The sequence below is a fragment of the Bombyx mori genome, chromosome 23 (genome assembly GCF_030269925.1).
Source record: "Bombyx mori chromosome 23, ASM3026992v2".
Classification (NCBI taxonomy): Eukaryota; Metazoa; Arthropoda; class Insecta; order Lepidoptera; family Bombycidae; genus Bombyx; species Bombyx mori.
In genome coordinates this window covers 17550233-17572343 of record NC_085129.1, presented here as the reverse complement: position 1 = coordinate 17572343, position 22111 = coordinate 17550233, and the positions used below count along the sequence as shown (strand labels likewise).

The 22111-nt window shown below is 38.6% G+C and overlaps 1 protein-coding gene across 5 annotated transcripts in view; it reads left to right on the top strand.

Annotated features, from left to right (window-relative positions):
- Nucleotides 1–437: 437 nt before the first annotated feature.
- The window catches only part of ae48 (alpha-esterase 48), a 37588-nt gene continuing 15914 nt past the window's right edge, over nt 438–22111 (top strand). For 2 of the 5 annotated variants that reach the window (XM_012694267.4, XM_062675131.1), the window contains exon 1: nt 21793–21909. Coding sequence is in view for 2 of the 5 variants with exons in the window: in XM_062675130.1 (XP_062531114.1) it covers nt 11994–12031 (38 nt within the window). In the remaining 3 variants the exon portion in view is untranslated. 5 annotated transcript variants of the gene reach the window in all.

Genomic DNA, 22111 nt, shown 5'->3' with positions numbered 1-22111 from the left:
ATGAGCTCCCCTCCACGGTGTTTCCCGAGCGCTATGACATGTCCTTCTTCAAACGAGGCTTGTGGAGAGTATTAAGCGGTAGGCAGCGGCTTGGCTCTGCCCCTGGCATTGCTGAAGTCCATGGGCGACGGTAACCACTCACCATCAGGTGGGCCGTATGCTCGTCTGCCTACAAGGGCAATAAAAAAAAAAAAAAAAAAAAAAAAAAAAAAAAAAAAAAAAAAAAAAAAAAAAAAAAAAAAAAAAAAAAAAAAAAAAAAAAAAAAAAAAAAAAAAAAAAAAAAAAGAATCACAAAATTTCTTTAAATACTTTTATCTCATTATAAGCAAATATTGTTAGACAAGTTGATAAGTAAGTGTCGAATGATATAAACAGATCAAAGTAAATAAAAATATTAAAATTTAATTATTACATCCTTAAATGTACTCCAAAAAAAAGGTGCTTGCAACACGATTAGTCGATGACATCATGTTTCTGACGTGTACATGCTTATTTTTTAATTTAACTTCTATTCTATAATTTAAACAATACAATGATAGCTATTCAACTCATTATTCATTATTAAAATAACTTAAACAATTTGTAAATGAACAGAAGCGAAAACAATTTTTCAACATCATTCAGTATGACATCACTTTTTACTCTGTCTGCCATTTGCCAACATAACCATAACGTCACCCCAGTCGTTTTGATAATGTTGGCAGTGCTGCTAGTGTTAATGCCCGCTCTTTCTTAGTCACGAGTGTAGTGAGTGAATAAAACATCTGTGCAACGAATTAAATAAGATTTTAATTAATAATTCCGGTGTGAACAACGAATGTAAGTTAAAATTTTAATATTTCTCCAATTATTTATGCTGATATATTCTTACATCTTGTCTACGAACGTTTTGAAAAATGCCGGCTTGTGGTGGCGATTTGCGAACAGGTTTTGTGATAAAATACTATTTTTTCTCTCTTTTTAGTGTATCGAATCTTATTAATCCGGTTTTGTTTTAACTACGGCTCGCTTTTATCATTGATGTATATTTTTGTATCGTGTATCGATTAACAATATAATTTGTTTGCAAAAACATTGAAACATTTGTGTAGGGTAGCTCCATTGGCATCAGCTAAAAATATTATATTGTTTTTGAACAACCTATTGCAATTATGTAGAAATGTAATTTAAAAAATATGCGTGAAATGAAATCGTCAACGCATTGTTTTATTTAATAACTAACGTAGCTAAATAAGTGCCTTTTTTTAGTTTTTATTTTTTATTTTACTAGATGTTAATACATAACAGTGCATTGAACGCTTCCGTGTTATAAATTTTAAATAGTTACGACATCTTTTAGTTATACGAATTCACCCATAAAATTACAAAACTCGAAAATCTTACTTCTCTACATTACGTTTTATCATCAAGAACATTTCTTCTGAAACTTTATTTGAACACTTGAATGCAGATAAAACGTACCAGATAAGATTGTGACATCTGCGTGATCCGTATGTGGAACTTATAGAAAAGAAAAGAAACATCAAACCCATACACGTGAAGCATAAGCAAAGATAATAATAATATATCACACAAGTACTTATGTACGTAATTTCATTGAATACTAGTTAAAAGATTTGATAAATCGATTCCAAAATTTTTAATAATTGCATACAGAAGTATATGTTTTTTTTTATTGCTTAGATAAGTGGACGAGCTCACCACCTGCTGTTAAGTGGTTACTGGAGCCCATAGACATCTACAACGTAAATGCGCCACCCACCATGACGTATATTTTTCATTATTTAACCTAGAATGCAACGATTGTCTGGAAGAGATCCCTTATAGCGATAAGAGCGCCTATTGTACAAGTTTTACCTACCAGTGCATTTATTTTCAATGTTAATTGTGTTTTGGGGGAAGAAGGGGTAGAGATCAACTGAAGAAGACATGGATGGAGTGTGTGAATGACGATATGAGAGAGAGAGGAGTGAGTGTTGAGATGACGGCTGATAGAAGATATGGAAGAGAAAAATTAGCTGTGCCGACCCCACCTAGTGGGATAAGGTGGAGAAAAAGAAGAATAACTGTTTTTGTAGGAGCTTTAAACACACTCTCTTAATAGAAAGGTACAAGTTTTCACGGAAATTGCATGGGCAGGATATTACTAAGCAAGCCAGCTTCCGTTTCGTTTTCTTACTTACGGGTACAGCATGTTCTGAATTCCCATAAGCAGCAAGCAGTAGTAAGTAAATGCAAGCAGCGCAGGACCAATCATTATGGGGAGCCTTGTGGAAAGACTGCGTCCAGCAGTGGCCTTCTGTGGGCTAATAGATCGAAGCACAAGTGGCGCCCTCAAACTCATTTCTGCCGCGACACAGTAACGCGTTCTGTGAGAGCGAGTTTTTAAAGTTCTCGATAGCGTAAAAGTTAACTCAAATTTATATGGAGTTGGACCGTTTGCCGCCAGGGGCGCTGTTCCAACTGCATACAAATATGAGTTAACATTTACGCGATCGAGTAGTTAAAAAACTCGCATTAAGCACACTGGTTTGAAGGCCGGGCCGTCCTCAACTGTTACAATTGACAATCGACGTGATGTTTTAAGATGGCAACAACCAGATTACGTTCACGGGCACCAGTAATTTGTGCCCAACTTACGGACGCTACTATATATTAGTTTGTTTCATGCGAGTTTTTTTTTACTTTTCGATCGCGTAAAAGTTAACTCAAATTTGTATGCATTTGGAACAGCACCCTTGATAGCAAACGAAGGGAAACTGTTCTTCTTACAACTTCATACTTCTTATAATTTCATACAAATTTGAGTTAACTTTTACGCGATCGAGTAGTTAAAACACTCGCACTAATCACACAGTTTCCGGGAACACTCCATTTGAATGTGTATCATATGATTTCAAGGTATTCGCTAAAACTGCACAGCGATAACGTTATAACGTAAATGAAAGTAGTGCAAAAACTTCACGCGAATCAGTGAAGGCCGTCGCGTCGCGGCCGTTCAAGGCTCGACAAAGTTAATGTAATGTCAAAGCGTCTATAGGTAGGCTATGGGCTTGAAGGGTGGGGCAGCCGTTGTAACTATACTGAGACCTTAGAACTTATATCTCAAGGTGGGTGGCGCATTTGCGTTGTAGATGTCTATGGGCTCCAGTAACCACTTAACAACAGGTGGGCTGCGAGATCGTCCACCCATCTAAGCAATAAAAAAAAGGTAATACTTTGTGTACTCCTTTCCTTGCCTATTCGCTGGTAGCCTGAGGGGCTTTTTAAGCTACGCCCGGACGGGTAAATAAACGGGCTCAACCTAAGAGGAATAGCTAACACTAGCCCTAGCAAGAGCAGTGCTGAATCTACCACCGGATCAGAGCCGCGTGCTTGCTAGAAGATCCGGCGAGAAACTCGGTGAGCTGAGTGTGTTGACTACGCCGTTGTTAGTTATACTAATTAGTTCATATAGTTCACCACAAGAAACGCTTTTACCACCTAAATCGTTCACGAACTATCCGGAATCGCGTGCCACCCAGAAGATCGCGAGAAACCCGGTGGGTTGAGTGTGTTGACTACGCCGTTGTTAGTTATATTAATTAGTTCATATAGTTCACCACAAGAAACGCTCTTATCACCTAAATCTTTCACGAACTATCCGGAATCGCGTGCCACCCAGAAGATCGCGAGAAACCCGGTGGGTTGAGTGTGTTGACTACGCCGCTGTTAGTTGTACTAACTAGTTCATATAGTTCATCTCAAGAAACGCTCTTCTAACCTAGATCGTTCGTGAACTATCCGGAATCCCGTGCCACCCAGAAGATCGCGAGAAACTCGGTGGGTTGAGTATGTTGACTACGCCGTTGTTAGTTATACTAAGTAACTAGTTCATATAATTCACCTCAAGAAACGCTCTTCTCTGCTAGATCGTTCGCGAACTACCCGAGGCCATTGAAACGTGGGACAAGGGTTTTGAAGATAGAAGAGACGGCATTCATGTTGTGAGGTCTATGGGCACCGAATACTTACACTACGGCTATTTAGTCCAAGTAGCAGCAAACAAAAAAACTAACCAGGTATTCGTGTAAAAGCGAACGAATTGCAGCGACCGTGTCGTAATGCCTAAACATATTTATTATTCTAGTCCCGGAGTGTACTTACCTGGTAAATTTATTATCTCGTACGAACGAGTCTCCGGTCTTAAAAACCACCAGGTGGGCTGTGAGTTCGTTCACACATCAAAACATTAAAAAAAAACTGAATCGGACATGAGTCTATACTTCTTCTTGCTCTTATCCAACATTATGTTTGGGCAGTTCCTCCTTATCATGCTGCATAGGGATTTGGCATGAGTCTTACGACTGTCCGCCTGCCGCCTGTCTGACGTCAACCCTACTTAGGTTATATCAGCAATATTATATCCATTACAACATGCTACAGAAAAGCACTATTTTGGTTCCGACTTTTATTACTATAAACATTCAGATTAATATAAACAATTATTTATTTATTTATCTCTAAGATTACATTTTATTTGAGTGTATGGCTGAGTTATTCGCGTCAGTATTCTAAAGACTATACTCGTGTAGTAATTGTTAGCACATTTATATATTTATATGTATTTTTATATATTTATATGTACAACCGAACTCGCAGAATCCGCAGCCCTAAACGGAACCGGGATATGAGTAGAAAGATTATCTTGATAATATTCTGGAAAGCACCCCACGCTTTTTACAATAAAATAATTTTTTCCTACACTATTTTTAATTAAAAATTATTTTTTATTTTTTATTTGGATCTTCTAATAAAAGCGTATTTTTTTTGTTTTTTATATTTTATTATTTTTATAAATCATTATTATTCCATAAGCCATCTATCGATCATGAACGTAAAGTATAGCATCAAATGTATTAGTTCTCCGTATTATATATCTAGACGTTAATTAACATAGAAATTGATGTATGCAGACACATATGCTTCAGCGACAACACGCACATGGTCACAGCGATATGGCTATGACCGTATGCGTCATAAATTATAAAAATAATGACTCGCTTTATGACTCATTTGCTCAATAAAAAGTTTAGCGACGGAAAGTGAATGCAGTCGTCTGCCTTAGAGTGAAAACAAAAGTGGCCAATGATTTCTTCTTTTTTATTGCTTAGATGGGTGAACGAGCTCACAGCCCACCCGGTGTTAAGTGGTTACTGGAGCCCATAGACATCTACAACGTAAATGCGCCACTCACCTTGAGATATAAGTTCTAAGGTCTCAAGTATAGTTACAACGGCTGTCTCACCCTTCAAACCGAAACGCATTACTGCTTCACGGCAGAAATAGGCAGGGTGGTGGTAGCTACCCGCGCGAACTCACAAGAGGTCCTACCACCAGTAAAAAGTAAAGTAATTTTTTTATAAACGGTATGAAGCGACAATGTTGGCCTTTACAGTCACTACTTGGTTAAATGTGGTCTCATCTAGCTCATAAATCTGCTTACAGATCCCTTGGCATTGCCCTAGTCAAGCTACCGATAAACTCTTGAGAGTTTGCGATCCATTATTTCAGTAAATCATTTGAAAAATCTCCGAAATCAACGGAGCAGGATTTATTTTCTTAATTGGTACTTTAATTTCACACCATCCTCTATGAGGCTTAAGTCGGGCGAAACTAGCGAAATCTTATGAGAAAGTGTTATATAGCTGTTTTCCTAATCCAAATATAAGTGGTTGTTTGTATGATTGTATATTCCCTGTACACTACAAAACGGTTGGACCGATTTCGGTGGGTTGATTCAGGATATCTTTAAATTGGTCAAGCAAGTGATTGTGTGAAGTTTGATAACAATCGAATTAGTTACATGAAAAATCGGGCAGCAAATCGGGTCGGATTTGTCTATTAAACAATAACATAAAACACATTTTGTAAAATGTATACTTATTTAATTTTTTTTTATTGCCCTTGTAGGCAGACGAACATACGGCCCACCTGATGGTGAGTGGCTACCGTAGCCCATGTACTTCAGCAATGCCAGGGGCAGAGCCAAGCCGCTGCCTACCGCTAAATATAATAAATACCTTCTTTTTTTGATAGGACTTGCCGATACCTGTGGCCAGTACCCAAGTTGATCACAATACAAGAAATTTAACGATTTCTCGCGTAACTTTAAATTTCTCTATATTATTTTGTCTTCAAATATAGGCTTCTGTTTAATAAGTAGACAATTTATACTTTTTTTATATCAAGATCAGAGTTCATTGTCAAATTCTGTTATGAAATAAATTTTAATTAAGACTATTGTGGTAATAATCACAGTCTAAATTCCGAATTGAATAAATACGTTAACATCCTAATATTTATTAACAAAATATCGAAAATGTTAAATATTTGTAACGATAAGAATATCAAATAGAGGTGGTGTACTTTGGTCCTCACGTAACAGCAAGGTTTCATTGTTCATTAGTAGCCAAGTGATTTCGATGAGTTGAAAACCAATTTAAATGTATCGGTGGTGCAGTAGTTAGCTGCTCTGAGTGCGGCGCCGAGGGTCGTGGGTTCGAATCCCACATCGGGCAAACATTGTGTGATAAACAGGTTTGTTTGCTCTTTGTCTGGGCTTTTATTATACATTTATGTACGCAAAGAAAAACCTTTAGTATTTAAAACCTTTAAAACTCCTTAGTTATTATTTATTGCTTAGTCTTAAGCAGTTACCGGAGCCCATAGACATCAACAACTTAAATGCCACCACTTACCTTGAGATATAAGTTTTAAGGTCTCAGTACAGTTACAGTTTTTTAACGGTGGTAGGACCTCATGTGAGTCCGGGTGAGTAGGTACCACCACCCCGCCTATTTCTGTCGTGAAGCAGTAATGCGTTTCGGTTTGAAGGGTGGGGCAGCCTTTTTGTTTACCACTCGAATGTTTCCGAATCCACACGATGTTATTCCTATTTTAAAAAAAAAAAATGTTTCTTAGACGAATTCACTCATCTGTCTGTCATTTATGAAGAGTTCAGTTTTGCACATAGTATCTATAAGAATTAAAATATTTAGAAAGTTTAAAATATTCATTTAAAAAGAGGGGCTTTTAAATATTGTTTTCTTATTATATTACAGAAAACTATTTATAAATTAAGTCTTATTGTTCATTCTGGAGTATCATTATGTATACCTAGTCAGGTCATAAATTCTGTCACATGTTTAATGTAAAATAATTGAAACAAGTTTATTCATTATGTAACCATTCATATACCAAAATGAACATGAAATAACAAAACATAGATTCTTATGACACTAAAGTTTATTCAAAATGACCTCCGTGATTTTGAATACAGGCCTTCAATCTGCGCGGCCTGTCGTCTATCGCAGCACGAACGAGGTCCATGTTAATATCGGCGGCTGCCTTAATCAAGGATGTCTTGAGTGACTCCAAATTGGGATGAGGCTTTGAACACGCCTTTTCCTCCAAGTGTTGCCATATCTTGTAATCTAACGGATTCAAATCTGGACTGGAGGAGGGCCAGTCTTCGTGCCGGATGAAGTCGATTTCACGCCAGCCAGTCTTGTGTGCTCTTTGCTCTATGAGCTGGTGCCGAATCTTGTTGGAATACCCAGTGCCTGTTATTGAACATGGTATGAGAAACAGGTTCCACAAGGTTCGTCAGGACTGTATTTTGATACACAACTGCATTCGTTTTTACACCTTTCTCACAAAAATGTACCTCTGTTAAGCCCCAATAAGAAACTCCCAACCATACCATGAGCGAGGATGGAAAATGACCTCATTGGACACGCGGAATACGGTTGCTCGCTTCTTCACTACTGTGTGCGTACACCTTATCATTTTGTTTGTTGTAGCTCTCTTCTACGGTAAAAATTTTTTCATCCGAAAAAAGAATTTCCCGATATTTTTTTCCCGCGTACCGCTTCTACAAAGCGCGGCATCTCTTCAGTCTCAGGTCCATTAGACGAGCATTCAAACGATGTCCTGTTTTTCTTCGATATGCCCGAAGCCCTAAGTCTTCATTTAACACCCTTTTCACCGTGGTTTTGCTTAACCCCATCTGAAGGGCCAACAGTTTCTGCTTACGTTTGGGATTTCTTTGAATTCGCGCCTTCACAGCTTTTATCACTGCTGGAGTCCTAACAGACCTGTCATCTACACTAGAGTCTTCATTGTATCGTTTGAAGGTACGATAAACGAATCTTTTGGTTATATAAAAATTTTTCAGTATGTTAAAAATTTGAATTGGCGCGTAACCACAACGATGCAACGCAATAACTGCAACACGGTCTTCTTTAAGCGTCCACTCCATATTTAAAAATGAGTAAAATTTCTAAAAGTATATATTTTTATTTTCATGAACAATTCGAAATTCGAATTCAATAAACTTTTTTGTGGCCAGCATTCTAAAAGAAAAGTTTTTACTGTGTGACAATACTTATGACCTGACTAGTTATTTAAACATGTATAAGCATCTTTCTCAATCTCTGATACCCATAACCATTGATTGAAATATAGTTATATTTCAACTCTCTGCCCATAACATAGAGAATCCTAAAGTAGAGGCGGATGACCGTACGATTTGTTCCCAGTAAAATATATATATGTGTATCCTTAATTTGTTTGGCCGGGCTAGTGGCTATTTTTTACGAGTTATTCGACGTAACAACGATCTTGTCTTCCTTTCATTGTTTATTTAAAATAAGGTACTGCGTCCTATTGTCGTGGCACATGTTTATTCAATACATATTGTTTGGTGCCTGTTTAGTCTCTAGTGGGAAGATTTTATAACGATTTTATTTGTCATTGATAGATTTCGCGTGTGATCATTCCGTTAGTACGCGGTGCAACGTCGGAAGGTAGTTTGATTTTTGCGGCAGATTAACCAACCGGCTAGGCATAAGCAGAAATAGTCTTGAGGTTGAAAAGGTGAGATAAGCGTTATAAAATACAATTGACAACAACATACCCGATCCTGCGAACCGAATGGTAAATATATATGACGTTGCCCAAAACACGTCAGTCGGATCCTCTCGATCCACTGTCGGTGCTTTTAAGCACCCCAAGCACCGGTCACCGTTCTCGTCGAACTCGTACGCGAGGAAGGGTTCGGTGAACAAAATATAAACCCTCAGACGGAATCTACTGAGTTTCGCCGGATCTTTTCTGTGGGCCGCATTTCCGACCTGGTGGTAGATTTTGCGAAGCACTGCTCTTATTAGTGTAGGGCTAGTGTTTGCGAATTCACCAAGTTGAGCCCTGTGAGCTCCCCTAAACGTTACTAGAATAGTTAGCAAAAATGCAAGCAATGTAAGAAGTACTAATAAAATATCGTATTACCCTCACTCTAGAGCCGAACGCGTATTTGCCTGCCAAATGCTTTACATTACGCGCTGAAAAATGAACTAACTAAAACGAGTGATATCTTTACTAGCCTAGTAAGGGAACAACATATTTTGTAATTAATTACCGTTTCGGCGGGATACCTGCTAGAATTGTTTGTAGCGTTTATAAAATTGCAAAAGTTCTTTATTTATAATATCAATACAGGTTAACGTATTCATAAAACAATTTATAAGTTACTTATCGTGGAAGTCACTTGGTGATAAGGCTGTTTGTATAAATATATACTTTTAATTACTATAGCTTGTGGTTGCAATATAGTGTTGCGGTTAAACAGTATAATTACTGTTTACCGGCTCCAGGACGTATTCCATACGAATGCGAGTCTGCTTATAGCCATGAAGCACTCACGCATTCCTGTTTAAAGTTAGGAGTTTTCTTATTCTACCTAATCGCCTTGATAGGCGAGCTCGCGGGGAGGAAGATCGCTAATTTCATCCCTAGCAAGAGCAGTGCTTCGCCGAATCTACAACCGGATCGGAATCGCGACATACAATATATGGCGAGAAACGCATTGGATTGTGTCTGTGGCTTAAATTACACCTCGAACTCTTCATCGCCTTCGACAATCACTGTAGCGTATCATAGCGTGAAATTATATATTAATACGTGAAGCAAAAACTTTGTATCCCTTTTCACGAAAATTTGCGCAGACGGTGGAGTATGGAATTTCCCACACTTAGAGAATATAGAGAAGGAGTACAGAATGGTAATATCTTTTTAAAATTATACATAAAAATACATTAAATCACACTACCATGTATTTAAGACACCCACGCAGGTATACCCTCTTGTTTATTGCGAAAGTCTGTGGTCAAATAGATTAAATTGTTTGTCTTTATTATTATTTGTCTATAGTGTAGTCTTGGTGAAATCTGTGATTATAGAAGTATATTAATAGTCTTTGACATTAGAATTTCTATTACTAAGGGGAAAACTAGTTTTCTTAAATAGGCATTGGCCAATCGCAACAAACAGTGGTCAGTAAACAAGGCAACGCCGCAGTGGCTGCTCTTTGGGCCTTTCTTAATTTACGCCACTGAGTTCAATCTATCGATTCTTATATTCTGCAAATGCTTTACAAGCTTTACACGATATGCATACGATATGAATGCACTTTTACCGCGTACTCTGCTACCCGTGTTTGAATCGAGAATTAGTTTGTCGTGTTAGCTAAGCATGCGTTTTTTTTATAAACAAATTCGAACATAGGGTTGCTGTCATCCATCTTCGTTTCTATGTTGAGAATTTAATAGTATAAAAACAAAATAACAATTTGAACTCGAAGAGATAGCGCTCAGATTTACATGACACGGTTGGATGATTCGGTTGATTTAATAGTAGTCCGGTGTCGTTTTTAAAAGGCGAATCGCAACAGCTATAAAATGAAGATTACAACCCTAAATACTGAAGACGCAGTCCATCTAGACCGCGAATGTCCTTTCCGTTACCACTAACCGCCTAACGATGCAAGGGCTTTAATGCGTTGATAATTTAAATTTCCTAATTACGTTCTGAGGTACTATAGATGTTTATAGCCCTTTCCCGGAAAGCGAGTGTTGGTATAGTATTTAAATGTTACACTAATATTGATGTCATCGAACCCACAAACAGCCCACTGAGTTTCTCGCCGGATCTTCTCAGTGGCTCGCGTTTCCGATCCGTGGTAGATTCTGCGAAGCACTGCTCTTGCTAGGGTTAGTGTTAGCAACAACGTCAGGTTTGAGCCCCGCCTACTCGTCCGGTTACGCTGATATAGCCTCTCAAGGCTATCAACTAAGGTAGGATAAAAAAAAAGATGTAATCGATTTACTAGATAGAAGTCGTCGTAGCCTAATGGACAAGACGTCCTGTGCATACGTATCGAGCGATGCAACGGTGTTCGAATCCCGCAGGCAGATACCGATTTTTCTAATGAAATGCGTACTTAAAAAATTTGACCTCCACGGTTAGGGACTTATATCTTGTAATAAAACAAAACTCATCTAAACAATGATAATTATTAGGGAAAAAAAAAGATTAATTCCGCTGTCAACCCTGTCGTGATGACGTAAGCGAACGCATATACACATGTCGTGCAAGTAGTTCGCCAGTACCGGTTTCTCTTGATACACTTCAGATAAATAAACTTTCGCTGCCTTCCGACATGTTTCGACGTTGAATTACATAAATTTCACACTGGTCCGATCTTATATGAGAGTCGACTATTATCAAAGCCGGCAATGTGACTTTTGGATAATTATTGGTAAATCAGAAAAACGAATTATTGACTTTGTATTCCATTGGCAGTCACAAAACTCTTCTGAACGACATCTTAGATAAATAACAGGTTAAGTATTAGCCTTTATTTAATGCAGGTTTTGAACCGTATTCTTTGAAGGAGACGATTATATTCAAATCAATCTGTATTGAAATATCAATAAAAACATTTTGTCCAAATGCACAGATTGCCACCTTTGATAATAGACGACTCATGAGACCGTCAGCGCAAAAGTGGCCTAAGATTTTACACTCAAAGGTCTAATTACCAGCCAATAAAAAAAAAACTTTTAAAAACTGTATTCTCTAATTTTTGTTTATAATGTTCACAGTTCCAACAATGATATCGGCCGTGAACGAATTCCTAGATGATCTTCGGTGAGTGAGCAATAGTTATGTTGCTTCGACTAACCGTATTAACGCTATAAGGCTTAAACTAACATTGAAGTATGGATGTATTCGTTAATTTTAGCAAAACTCCAAAACCAGGTCACCTAGACCCGGAACGAGCGGGCTGCATGTGACAGTTTACAGGTCAATGCTTCTGGTCAACAGCTATTACTAATGCTTTCTTCGCTGCACGCAATGTACAACACAGTGAAATATCAGCTGGCGAAGGATAGGCGGCATCGAATGGTACGGGGTATCATGAGTATCACTACACAGCGATGAAAATTTATTCGAAACTCTGCAAACGAACACTTATATATTTACACTAGATGCGCGCTGCGGATTCGCCCGCAATAAAAACGTAATTTTGTACTAAAACATAATAACCATAAGGCGACTCAGAATGCTATTTTTTTATTTATTGCTTGGATGGGTGGACGAGCTCACAATCCACCTGGTGTTTAGTGGTTACCGGAGCCTATAGACATCTACAACGTAAATGCCGCCACCCACCTTGAGATATGAGTTCTAAAGTATCAGTATAGTTACAACGGCTTCACGGCAGAAATAGACAGGGTGGTGATTGATACCTACCCGCGCGGACTCACAAGAGGTCCTACCACCAGTAAATTCTTCAAATTAGGCTCGTGAAGAGTATTTAACGGCAGGCAGCGGCTCGGCTCTGCCCCTGGCTTTGCTGACGTCCATAGGCGACGGTAACCACTCACCATCAGGTGGGCCGTATACTAGTCTGCCAAGGGCAATTGCTTCAGTGCGCCGCGTAGGACACCGGTGACCTACGCGGCAGTCAAAAGGTTAAAATAAACTCTGATCATGCTATGTAAAGCCGTGTAAAATAAACTCCTAATATGCTGCTCAATTTAGTCAAATATTTAAGTAAAGTATCATAAAAATAATTTAAACTATAAAGTGTAGATTAATGCACGTCAATTAAATAATACCTTATATATACACAATTAGAACGCAGAAGTGCATTGAAAATGTTTATCGCTAAAATCGATTATTTTTTTCTAAACCACAATTGATCGAAAGCAGAATTAATTCATAATGAATTCGTCGTGGCCTAAAGGATAAGACGTTCAGTCGTGTTGAGCGATGCACCGGTGTTCGAATCTCAGGCGAATACAAATTTTTGTAATGAAATACGTACTCAACAAATGTTCACGATTGACTTCCACGGTAAAGGAATAACATCGTGTAATAAAAATCAAACCGCAAATTTTAATTTGCGTAATTACTGGTGGTAGGACCTCTTATGAGTCCGCGCCGGTAAGTACCACCACCCTGCCTATTTCTGCCGTAAAGCTTTCGGTTTGAAGAGTGGGGCAGCCGTTGTAACGATACTGAGACTAGAACTTATACCTCAAGGTGGGTGGCGCGTTTATTTATTTATTTATACTTTATGCACAAAACAAAACTTGTACACAGGCGGACTTAATGCCATGTTTACGTTGTAGATGTCTATCGACTCGAGTAACCACTTAACACCAGGTGGGCTGTGAGCTCGTCCATCCATCTAAGCAATTAAAAAAATAAAAATAAAACCTAAATACGAACGAATGATGTAATATTATTACATAATTAGTTTCCATGTAAACGCATAAGAAAGATGGTTTATTTACCGTCGAGTGTTTGTTGTGTATATGAAAAAAATCCGGTTAGTTATAACAGGTGGTTTGGTGAAATTTTTATTCAATACATCCACACAGGTTAAAAGGTCGACTTATTGATTGTGGGAAATCAATTCATAAAAATAAGTATTTCGGTTATATTGGTATCTTGTCGCTTCATTTTTTGTATTATAACAGAATATGAGAAGAAACTCATTCATAAAGGGTTTCTTGGGAAAATACCTAGTGGTGAGTTCCCGCTTTCTTCCACAGCAGAATTTAAGAGGCGATTTGGTTCCTCTGGGCTAATGAAGACATTGTTCGGGTTAATTGATAGATGATTGATGGATAGGTGGCATACCAACAGCAATCCTCCTCTTTTCTCTGTTCTAATATTAAGCAATGGAGGAGCATAGTCCAAAAAGAGCTCCGTAAAGGTCACGGCCCTCAGAACTGCAGAACACGATGCAAGTAGGAGGATAAGAAGACAATATAAAGCAGCGGCAATAGGCCAATACTTGGTGGTAGGACCTGTTGTGAGTCTGCACTGGTAGGTACCACCACCCCGTCTATTTCTTCCGTGAAGCAGTAATGTGTTTTGGTCTGAAGTGTGGGGTAGCCGTTTTAACTATACTGAGATCTTAGAACTTATATCTCAAGGTGGGTGGCGCATTTACGTTGTAGATGTCTATGGGCTCCAGTAACCACTTAACACCAGGCGGGCTGTAAGCTCGTCCACACATCTAAGCAACAAAAAAATTAAAAGGCAGCGGCTTGGCCCCTCGTCCGGTGACGCTGATATGTTCTCTCAAGACCATCAGCTTAGGTGGGGAAAAAAGCGGCTTGGCTCTTGGCCCCCGGCATTGCCGAAGTCCATGAGCGGCGGTAACTACTCCTCAATGGGTGGGCCGTACGCTCGTCTGTCTAATAAGGCAATAAAAAAAATTGCCTTAACTGGCTCGTCACAAGACCATGCAAATAAAAAAAATGAAGCTGGTGGCGTGGCCTTCAAAGAAAACGTAAACATTAGCTTAAACTTCGATACCTCAATGTACAAAATAGTACAATTTTGTAGCACATAGTATGGCCGTAGGAACGTGACTAACAGATTACCGTCTCTCCGATAACAGTATCTAGGAACAATGTTTACGAGTGTAAGTCAATGGCTCTCAAAGTTCAGTGCTACACGGAAAATATATTATTTTTATTTATTTATATAACGAACGGTTACGGCCTTGCAGAGTACGTCAGTATAATATAATTCATTGTACCTATGTAGCTTTGTTCCGAGTGTTGTACCTATTTTGTTGAACTAAAGTTTTTTCCTGTACATTGGGTGCTGGGTGCGGTCGAGATCAGAACTCTTGAAATTAAGACCACAAATTATAGTAAATGTCTTTAACAATGATGAAGCGTTACAGTTTCACTTGCTATTTTATTATGTAAATTATTTAAATGCACTTGAAACATCTCTTATTTAAAATTTAGCCTCCTTAATAATTTAGCTATCAACTATAATAATCATTCGTCATTAAATACACCTAAGTTATGTATTTATTGCTTAGACAGGTGAACGAGCTCGTGGTCCATTTACCAAAATTTACAACGTTGTCGGTAAAAAATTTTCGTTTTCGGAAGCGGTGTCCTAACACCCAGTATATTACTTCACTGTGTTTTACTGACTCGGTAGACCAGTAGTTAGCGGCTCTGACAGTTGCGCAGAGGATTGCGGGTTCGATTCCCACGTCGGGCTAACATTCGTACGATGAACAGGTGTATTTGCGCTTTGTCTGGGTGTTTATTGTCTACATTTGTACATATTTAAACGTATATAAGTATGTGCGCCAGTCTCTGGTACCCATAACACAGGGAATCCTAAATTACGACCGGCTGAACGTGTGTGATTTGTTCCCAGTAAAAAGTCACCGTAATAATTGCCAAGCAATCGGTGTGGGCCTGAAATACACCCTATAGCCACTAATCTAATCACGTTCATTTGTAGCACACACTATATTATTTCTTAATCGCGGTAGTTCATCGTGAACACTTCATGAGTTCTTATTCCCTTAGCTGCAGAGAAAAAAAAACAAAAGCCTGCTGTAACAGTTTGAGGAACTCCTAAATTCTTCTGGACGATAATCCGTATAACCATTTCCATTGATATCGCATTCTCAGCGACGAACTAACGATGCCTAATTACATATAACTTATGTTCTCTAATATATTGGTAAGTGTTTGATAAATGTAAACAGTAATGAGCGTCCTTGTAGTACAGCATGAGAGAGGAGAGGATCACTTGGTGCTCAATCAGTATGCAATACTTTGGAGACCATAGCGATCATATGGGAAGTGGTAGAAGTGGATGACAATACTATATAATCGAATCTGTGCAAGGCAATAAAAATCCATAAATGTTTGTTCCATATCTCCTGTTTTCTTCAAGTTTTGGGTTTGTTGGCTTGCTTAGTTTCTTAATAAGTCGGCCACTTGACAAAGTTGACCGTTAAATTGTCAGCGGCAAATTAATAAAATCAACGCTTTATCCATACACTCGAAGACAGGAATGTCGAGCGCCGGACAACTCGTGTGAATCACGTAATGAGTCAGTCGATTATCATTCAAAGGCGTTGCGGTCCAAGGTTCTTTAGGGGAAGGTTGTTGGTGAGGATACGTTTTGGGTCGAAATTCGAAGTTGATTTGGGCTTATCGTGTGGCATTCTTTAAACATTACACTATTATATACTTTGACGTTGTTGAATAGGACGATAATTTAAGCGGTTCTTTTTTTATGCAATTTAGTTCGATTTCGATTGCTACATAAGCTGGGATTTTTTTACGTCTTGTCGATGTCTCGCCCCAATCAACACAGCTAAGCCACGAAAGTTCTGTGTTACTTCCCGAGAACTCTGATATGTTTAAGCTTTGAAAAGAGTATTACTATATCGGCCTCTGTCCGAATCATTGTTAAAACATGTAATAATTCGAAACGATTTTACGTCGACGGCCCAAATATTAGAGATTATTTTTTGTGCCGGTAACAAACACAGGAGGAAAAAAAACGCAAACCTCGGGTGACAAATATCTATAACGGGCAGATATTACCATCCCTGTTATTTTTGCCACGAAGCAGGCAAACGCGTACCGGTTTTATTGGTAGGACCGATCTACGATCGATGGGTAAGACAGCTAAATTATAATAATTGAACGATCTCGTGTTTCGAAATAAGCATATACTTTTTGATTTCTATCGACTCTGGCAATAGGCTTCTGTGCCAATTTATAGCAAGGTAAACGCTCCGACCAGTGTGCTTAGTGCGAATTTTTTAACTTCTCGATCGCGTTAAAGTTAACTCAAATTTGTACAGGGTTGGAAGAGCTTCCCTTCGTTTGCGCTAGGGGTGCTGTTCCAACTCCTTACAAATTTGAGTGAATTTTTATGCGATCAAGACTTTAAAAAACTCGTACTAGCACACAGGAGTCGAATTCAGGCCCCGTTACAGTAGTCAGATTCCCAAATCACTGGAGGAAAAAAAATTGACGTACACTCGAGTTCCAGACGTTGATATTACGTTGCTGTGTGCATAGATGAGTGCTGGTTTTATGTTATATGGCTGCATTTTTTTACTATTGCATCACTGTGTTCCAATGGCGGGTGATGCGTTGATAAAAAATTGTTAGTGACATCATCTCGAACGATTCTTCGTGCTTGAGATATTTTGTCCTACGGGATGTAACAGCGATAATCAGAAGCAGTTCACGGCGGTTGGGGATTTCTTACCAAAATAGAATCAGAATCATCTAGTATCGTTTGCAAAAAGGTCACTTTGGGACGTGTGACATTTGCGAATGTTTTTCACTGAACTCAAAACGTCGGAGATGGCGCGTTTCAACAATAGTACCGTTTTCAGAGGAAGGATAAATTGGAATAAAATTAATGTTGCTATACATCCTGTACCAAAAAGCATAGTAAATTATAAAAGGCGTGAAATACCTACCTACCCACATTATACACAACGTGTTTTGGTAATTTACGAACGACTTTCTTCTTCAAACCGTGTCCATCCAAAGCTCAGTGTATGAATTTATTATGTATCATCACATGCACTCCATTCCCTTCGGTCTCTTCCCTTTCGCATCCAACCCCTACCAGCTATTTTGACCAGGTCGTCGATCTATCTATGGGATATCTTCCCGTATGACTGTTAGTTAACCTTTAAATATTCTGTCTGGATACGTAATTTAACATTTCACCGTATTCCTATTGAAAAACACTAGATACGCTAGAGATCTGTAACTTTAAGGCTTAGATTTTTAATCGCCTCGGTAAACCTTAAGTTGGTAAACTATTATGTAGGTACGCTGGTGATTTTTATTACATTAATCGGGTAATGCATGCGTTGCTAAATTAGAGCCGTTATCGAAAATACATTGTGATTTCTTAATTTTTTAAATTGCGTGTAATTAAAAGACTACCCACTTTAAATATATTTGTTTTGCTTTTATTTGGATTGACAAGTAGAATCTATGTTTTCGAGTGCGCTTCGCGTTATGGATTATCGAATTGGTCTTCCTAAAAAGTTGGCCACGGTATTTTTTTTATTTTTTATTGCTTAGATGGGTGAACGAGCTCACGGCCCACCTGGTGTTAAGTGGTTACTGGAGCCCATAGACATCCACAACGTAAATGCGCCACCCACCTTGAGATACAAGTTATAAGGTCTCAAGTATAGTTACAACGGCTGCCCCACCCTTCAAACCGAAACGCATTACTGCTTCACGGCAGAAATAGGCAGGGTGGTAGTACCCACCCGCGCGGACTCATAAGAGGTCCTACCACCAGTAATAATAAGTATTTATAGGTAGCGAAATGGTTCAGTCAGTACCTTCTTCTTGGGTATTAGGTAGACACATGGTTATCATCAATGCCTGATGCACAGTCAAACAGTTGCTTAGTGGTTTCGTTTTTGTACTGGGCCCTTCGCGACACATTCATTTTCTATACAATTCACGACATAGCTCTAATAACAAATGTAACGTTGTTCTATATCGTTCTCACCTTTGAATAACAAATTTCGTCACATACGCACGCGTAAAATGATTTTCCACCTTACTTCCAAACAATAAGGACCAAGGATCCTATTGTTTTGAAGCAATGTCGTATTTTTCATTATCACCAATCTATCAAGTCACGTCTCCTAAAATAAACTCTGTCAATTTTCGCGGAGGCTGCTCACTAAAATTTCCCTTTTGGCGCCGACGTACGTGTGTGAGTAAAGAAATGTGATATCCGATAACACGAAACCAGAATTGTTTTTGTTCTTAATTTCTGGATTAGTGCAAACGTTTATGGCAAAGAATTTCGAAGAACTGTTGGTATTAAAAAAGACCGCGCTTAGATATTTGATAGCAAGGGAATCTAGACTTCTGGCGTTAGGAAAGAGACCTATTAACAAGAAGATTGCTAATTTCGTTCGAACTCAAGAAGGGAACACGGCTTGGACTAGCTTCCTCGACACCCTCAATGAAGACTTAACGAGGAATATCCATATATTTGAATGGAAGGTCTCTGGGGGACACAAACATTGTAATATGATAAAACGTGTACCAGTGTGTGAAAGTGTGATAAACTATAAAATCCCTATAAGGTGAGTAACAAACTACATCTTATAGAGAGTTCTTATTATATGGCGTATTTAATATACATCAATATATCTTGAGGCAAAGATTCGTCGAAAGACATTTGTCTCTTTTCTGACAGAAGTTTGTGGGGCTCTGCGGTTTCTAGCTGGTTTTTTGCCTACCTATCTGTCAGTAGTCCTGAAGGGTAGGCTTGGTCTTGGTTAGTGAGTGAACTCACGGGGCTCGGCCTGAAAAAATTACTAACTTCTGCTCTAGCAGGAGCGGTGCTTTTCTGAATCTACTACCGGATTAGAATCGAGGTCCATTGAGAAGATCTAGCGAAAAATTCTGCAATACCACTAGTAAAATTTATTCTGTAATCTATAAAATCTGGTAGCCATTTCTTAACGGGTGACAGATTACAAGATAATTGAGCGAGTCTGATGAGAACATTCAGTGTTTCAAGTAAATCGGACGTATTAAACTTGAGAGAATTGCTAACAATGCCCCTAACAAGAGCAGTGCTTCGCTGAATCTGCAATCTGGTTGCAATCGCGACCCACTGAGAAGATCCGGCGAGAAACTGTGGGTTATTAAAATATGTGAAAGTTACTTTCAACATTATTCTCGTATATACAAACAAACATATAACATATATGTATGTTTAAATGTATTCTAGAAGTCGTTGTGGCCTAAATGATAAGACTTCCGGTGCATTCGTATGTAGCGATGCACCGGTGTTCGAATCCCGCAGGCGGGTACCAATTTTTCTAATGAAATACGTACTCAACAAATGTTCACGATTGACTTCCACGGTGAAGGAATAACATCGTGTAATAAAAATCAAAACCCGCAAAATTATAATTTGCGTAATCACTGGTGGTAGGACCTCTTGGGAGTCCGCACGGGTAGGTACTACCACCCCGCCTATTTCCGCCGTGAAGCAGTAATGCGTTTCGGTTCGAAGGGTGGGGTAGCCGTTGTAACTATAGGTACTGAGATCTTAGAATTTATATCTCGAGGTGAGTGGCGCACTTACGTTGTAGATGTCTATGGGCTCCAGTAACCACTTAACACCAGGTGGGCTGTGAGCTCGTCCATCCATCTAAGAAATAAAAAAATGTTCAAATCACATATTTAACATAACCCTTAATAGGAGAAATTCGGTATTTAGCTTATGTTGTTAACCAAAGAACATTTAACCTTGGCTAAACTAACAAGACAAATGTTTGTAAATGATGTGACAATAAAAACCAGCAGCGTAACGACAAGTTCTTTTATTTGTGCGAGAATGCAGAAAGCAGATAGAAATGGTTGGCACGGCTTGTTTTATTAACACTATCCCCCCTTCGTTGGCTTTGGCTGGCGGCGGCGGCGGTGGCGGTGGCGGAAGGGGGCGTGTTAATATGGCTTGGCGGCTTGGCTGGCGGCAGGGCATGACAGCTGACGTCACGTCCGTTACACAAACAAACAAAACTTTGGCTTTATATTATACTATTAAAACATAAATAATTTTAACTTTTAGTAAACCTGACTTTTATGTGTTAATACAGTGATACGACCATATTTGGTTGATTACGTTGATTTTAATTATAAGTTTATATGTTTTTAATCATTAGACATTAGAAAATTCACGGATAAACTGATATTTTTTATCTATTCCTAAACAAAAAAACATTGATACCATATCAATCTAGAATAAATAATATCTATCAATCAAATCAATAATAATCAATTTTATTCTTGTTCGGAACGTGTGGCGTTTATTTTTTTGTGTTTGAAGATTCTGAGTAAAATTGTTATTATCTTCCGCGTCTTGCTTTTTCGTAGTAGATATTATTAAATTTGCTCAAAAATATCGAATATAAAGACGTTTTATAAGTCTTGGAAATAGCAAGTGCTCTGAGGAATTAGCTAATCGACGTGATCTCATCAAATATTTTACTTCATCGAACAAATGCATAAGATTCCACAGTGATTCACTAAAGTTAAGAAATGACGCCTCCATCTTCAAACGAAGCCTCAAAAGAAGCTTTAATCTATGGTAACTGCTAGTTTGTGTCCCTGTCATTGATGTCCAAGAGTACATATGATCGTTTAAGACTTCAGCCAAAAAATGAGCAATAAAGTTGAATTTTTTTTTTTTTGCTTGGATGGGTAGATGAGCTCACAGCCCACCTGGTGTTAAGTAGTTACTGGAGCCCATAGACATCCACCACGTAAATGCGCCACCCACCTTGAGATATAAGTTCTAAGGTCTCAAGTATAGTTACAACGGCTGCCCCACCCTTCAAACCGAAACGCGTTACTGCTTCACGGCAAAAATAGGCAGGGTGGTGGTACCCACCCGCGCGGACTCACAAGAGGTCCTACCACCAGTAAATGGTACATAGTGCAAATTGATTCTGTCACGATTGCTCACACGCTCCGAACTTCCATAGCTGTACAATTCACATGATTTATCTACCACACATAGTTACGCAAGTTGTTATTTCACCTTATCTTAGTTTTATCACCTTTTTTTTTTTGATAAAACATTTTTTTATGAATCTAGTCCGCTTTTTTCGTTTCCAAGAGGCAGGCGTTATTTGTGAGGCTCACATCATTTTTGTATCGGTAAGAGATTTGTTTTCTAGATCTTTGTAAAGATCGCGGTTTTCATCTCTGTGTTTTTTTTTAAATGCTTAAATGGGTGGACGAGCTCACAGCCCACTTGGTCTTAAATGGTTACTGGAGCCCTTAGACATCTACAACGTAAATGCGCCACCCATCTTGAGATATAAGTTCTAAAGTCTCAAGTATAGTTACAACGGCTACC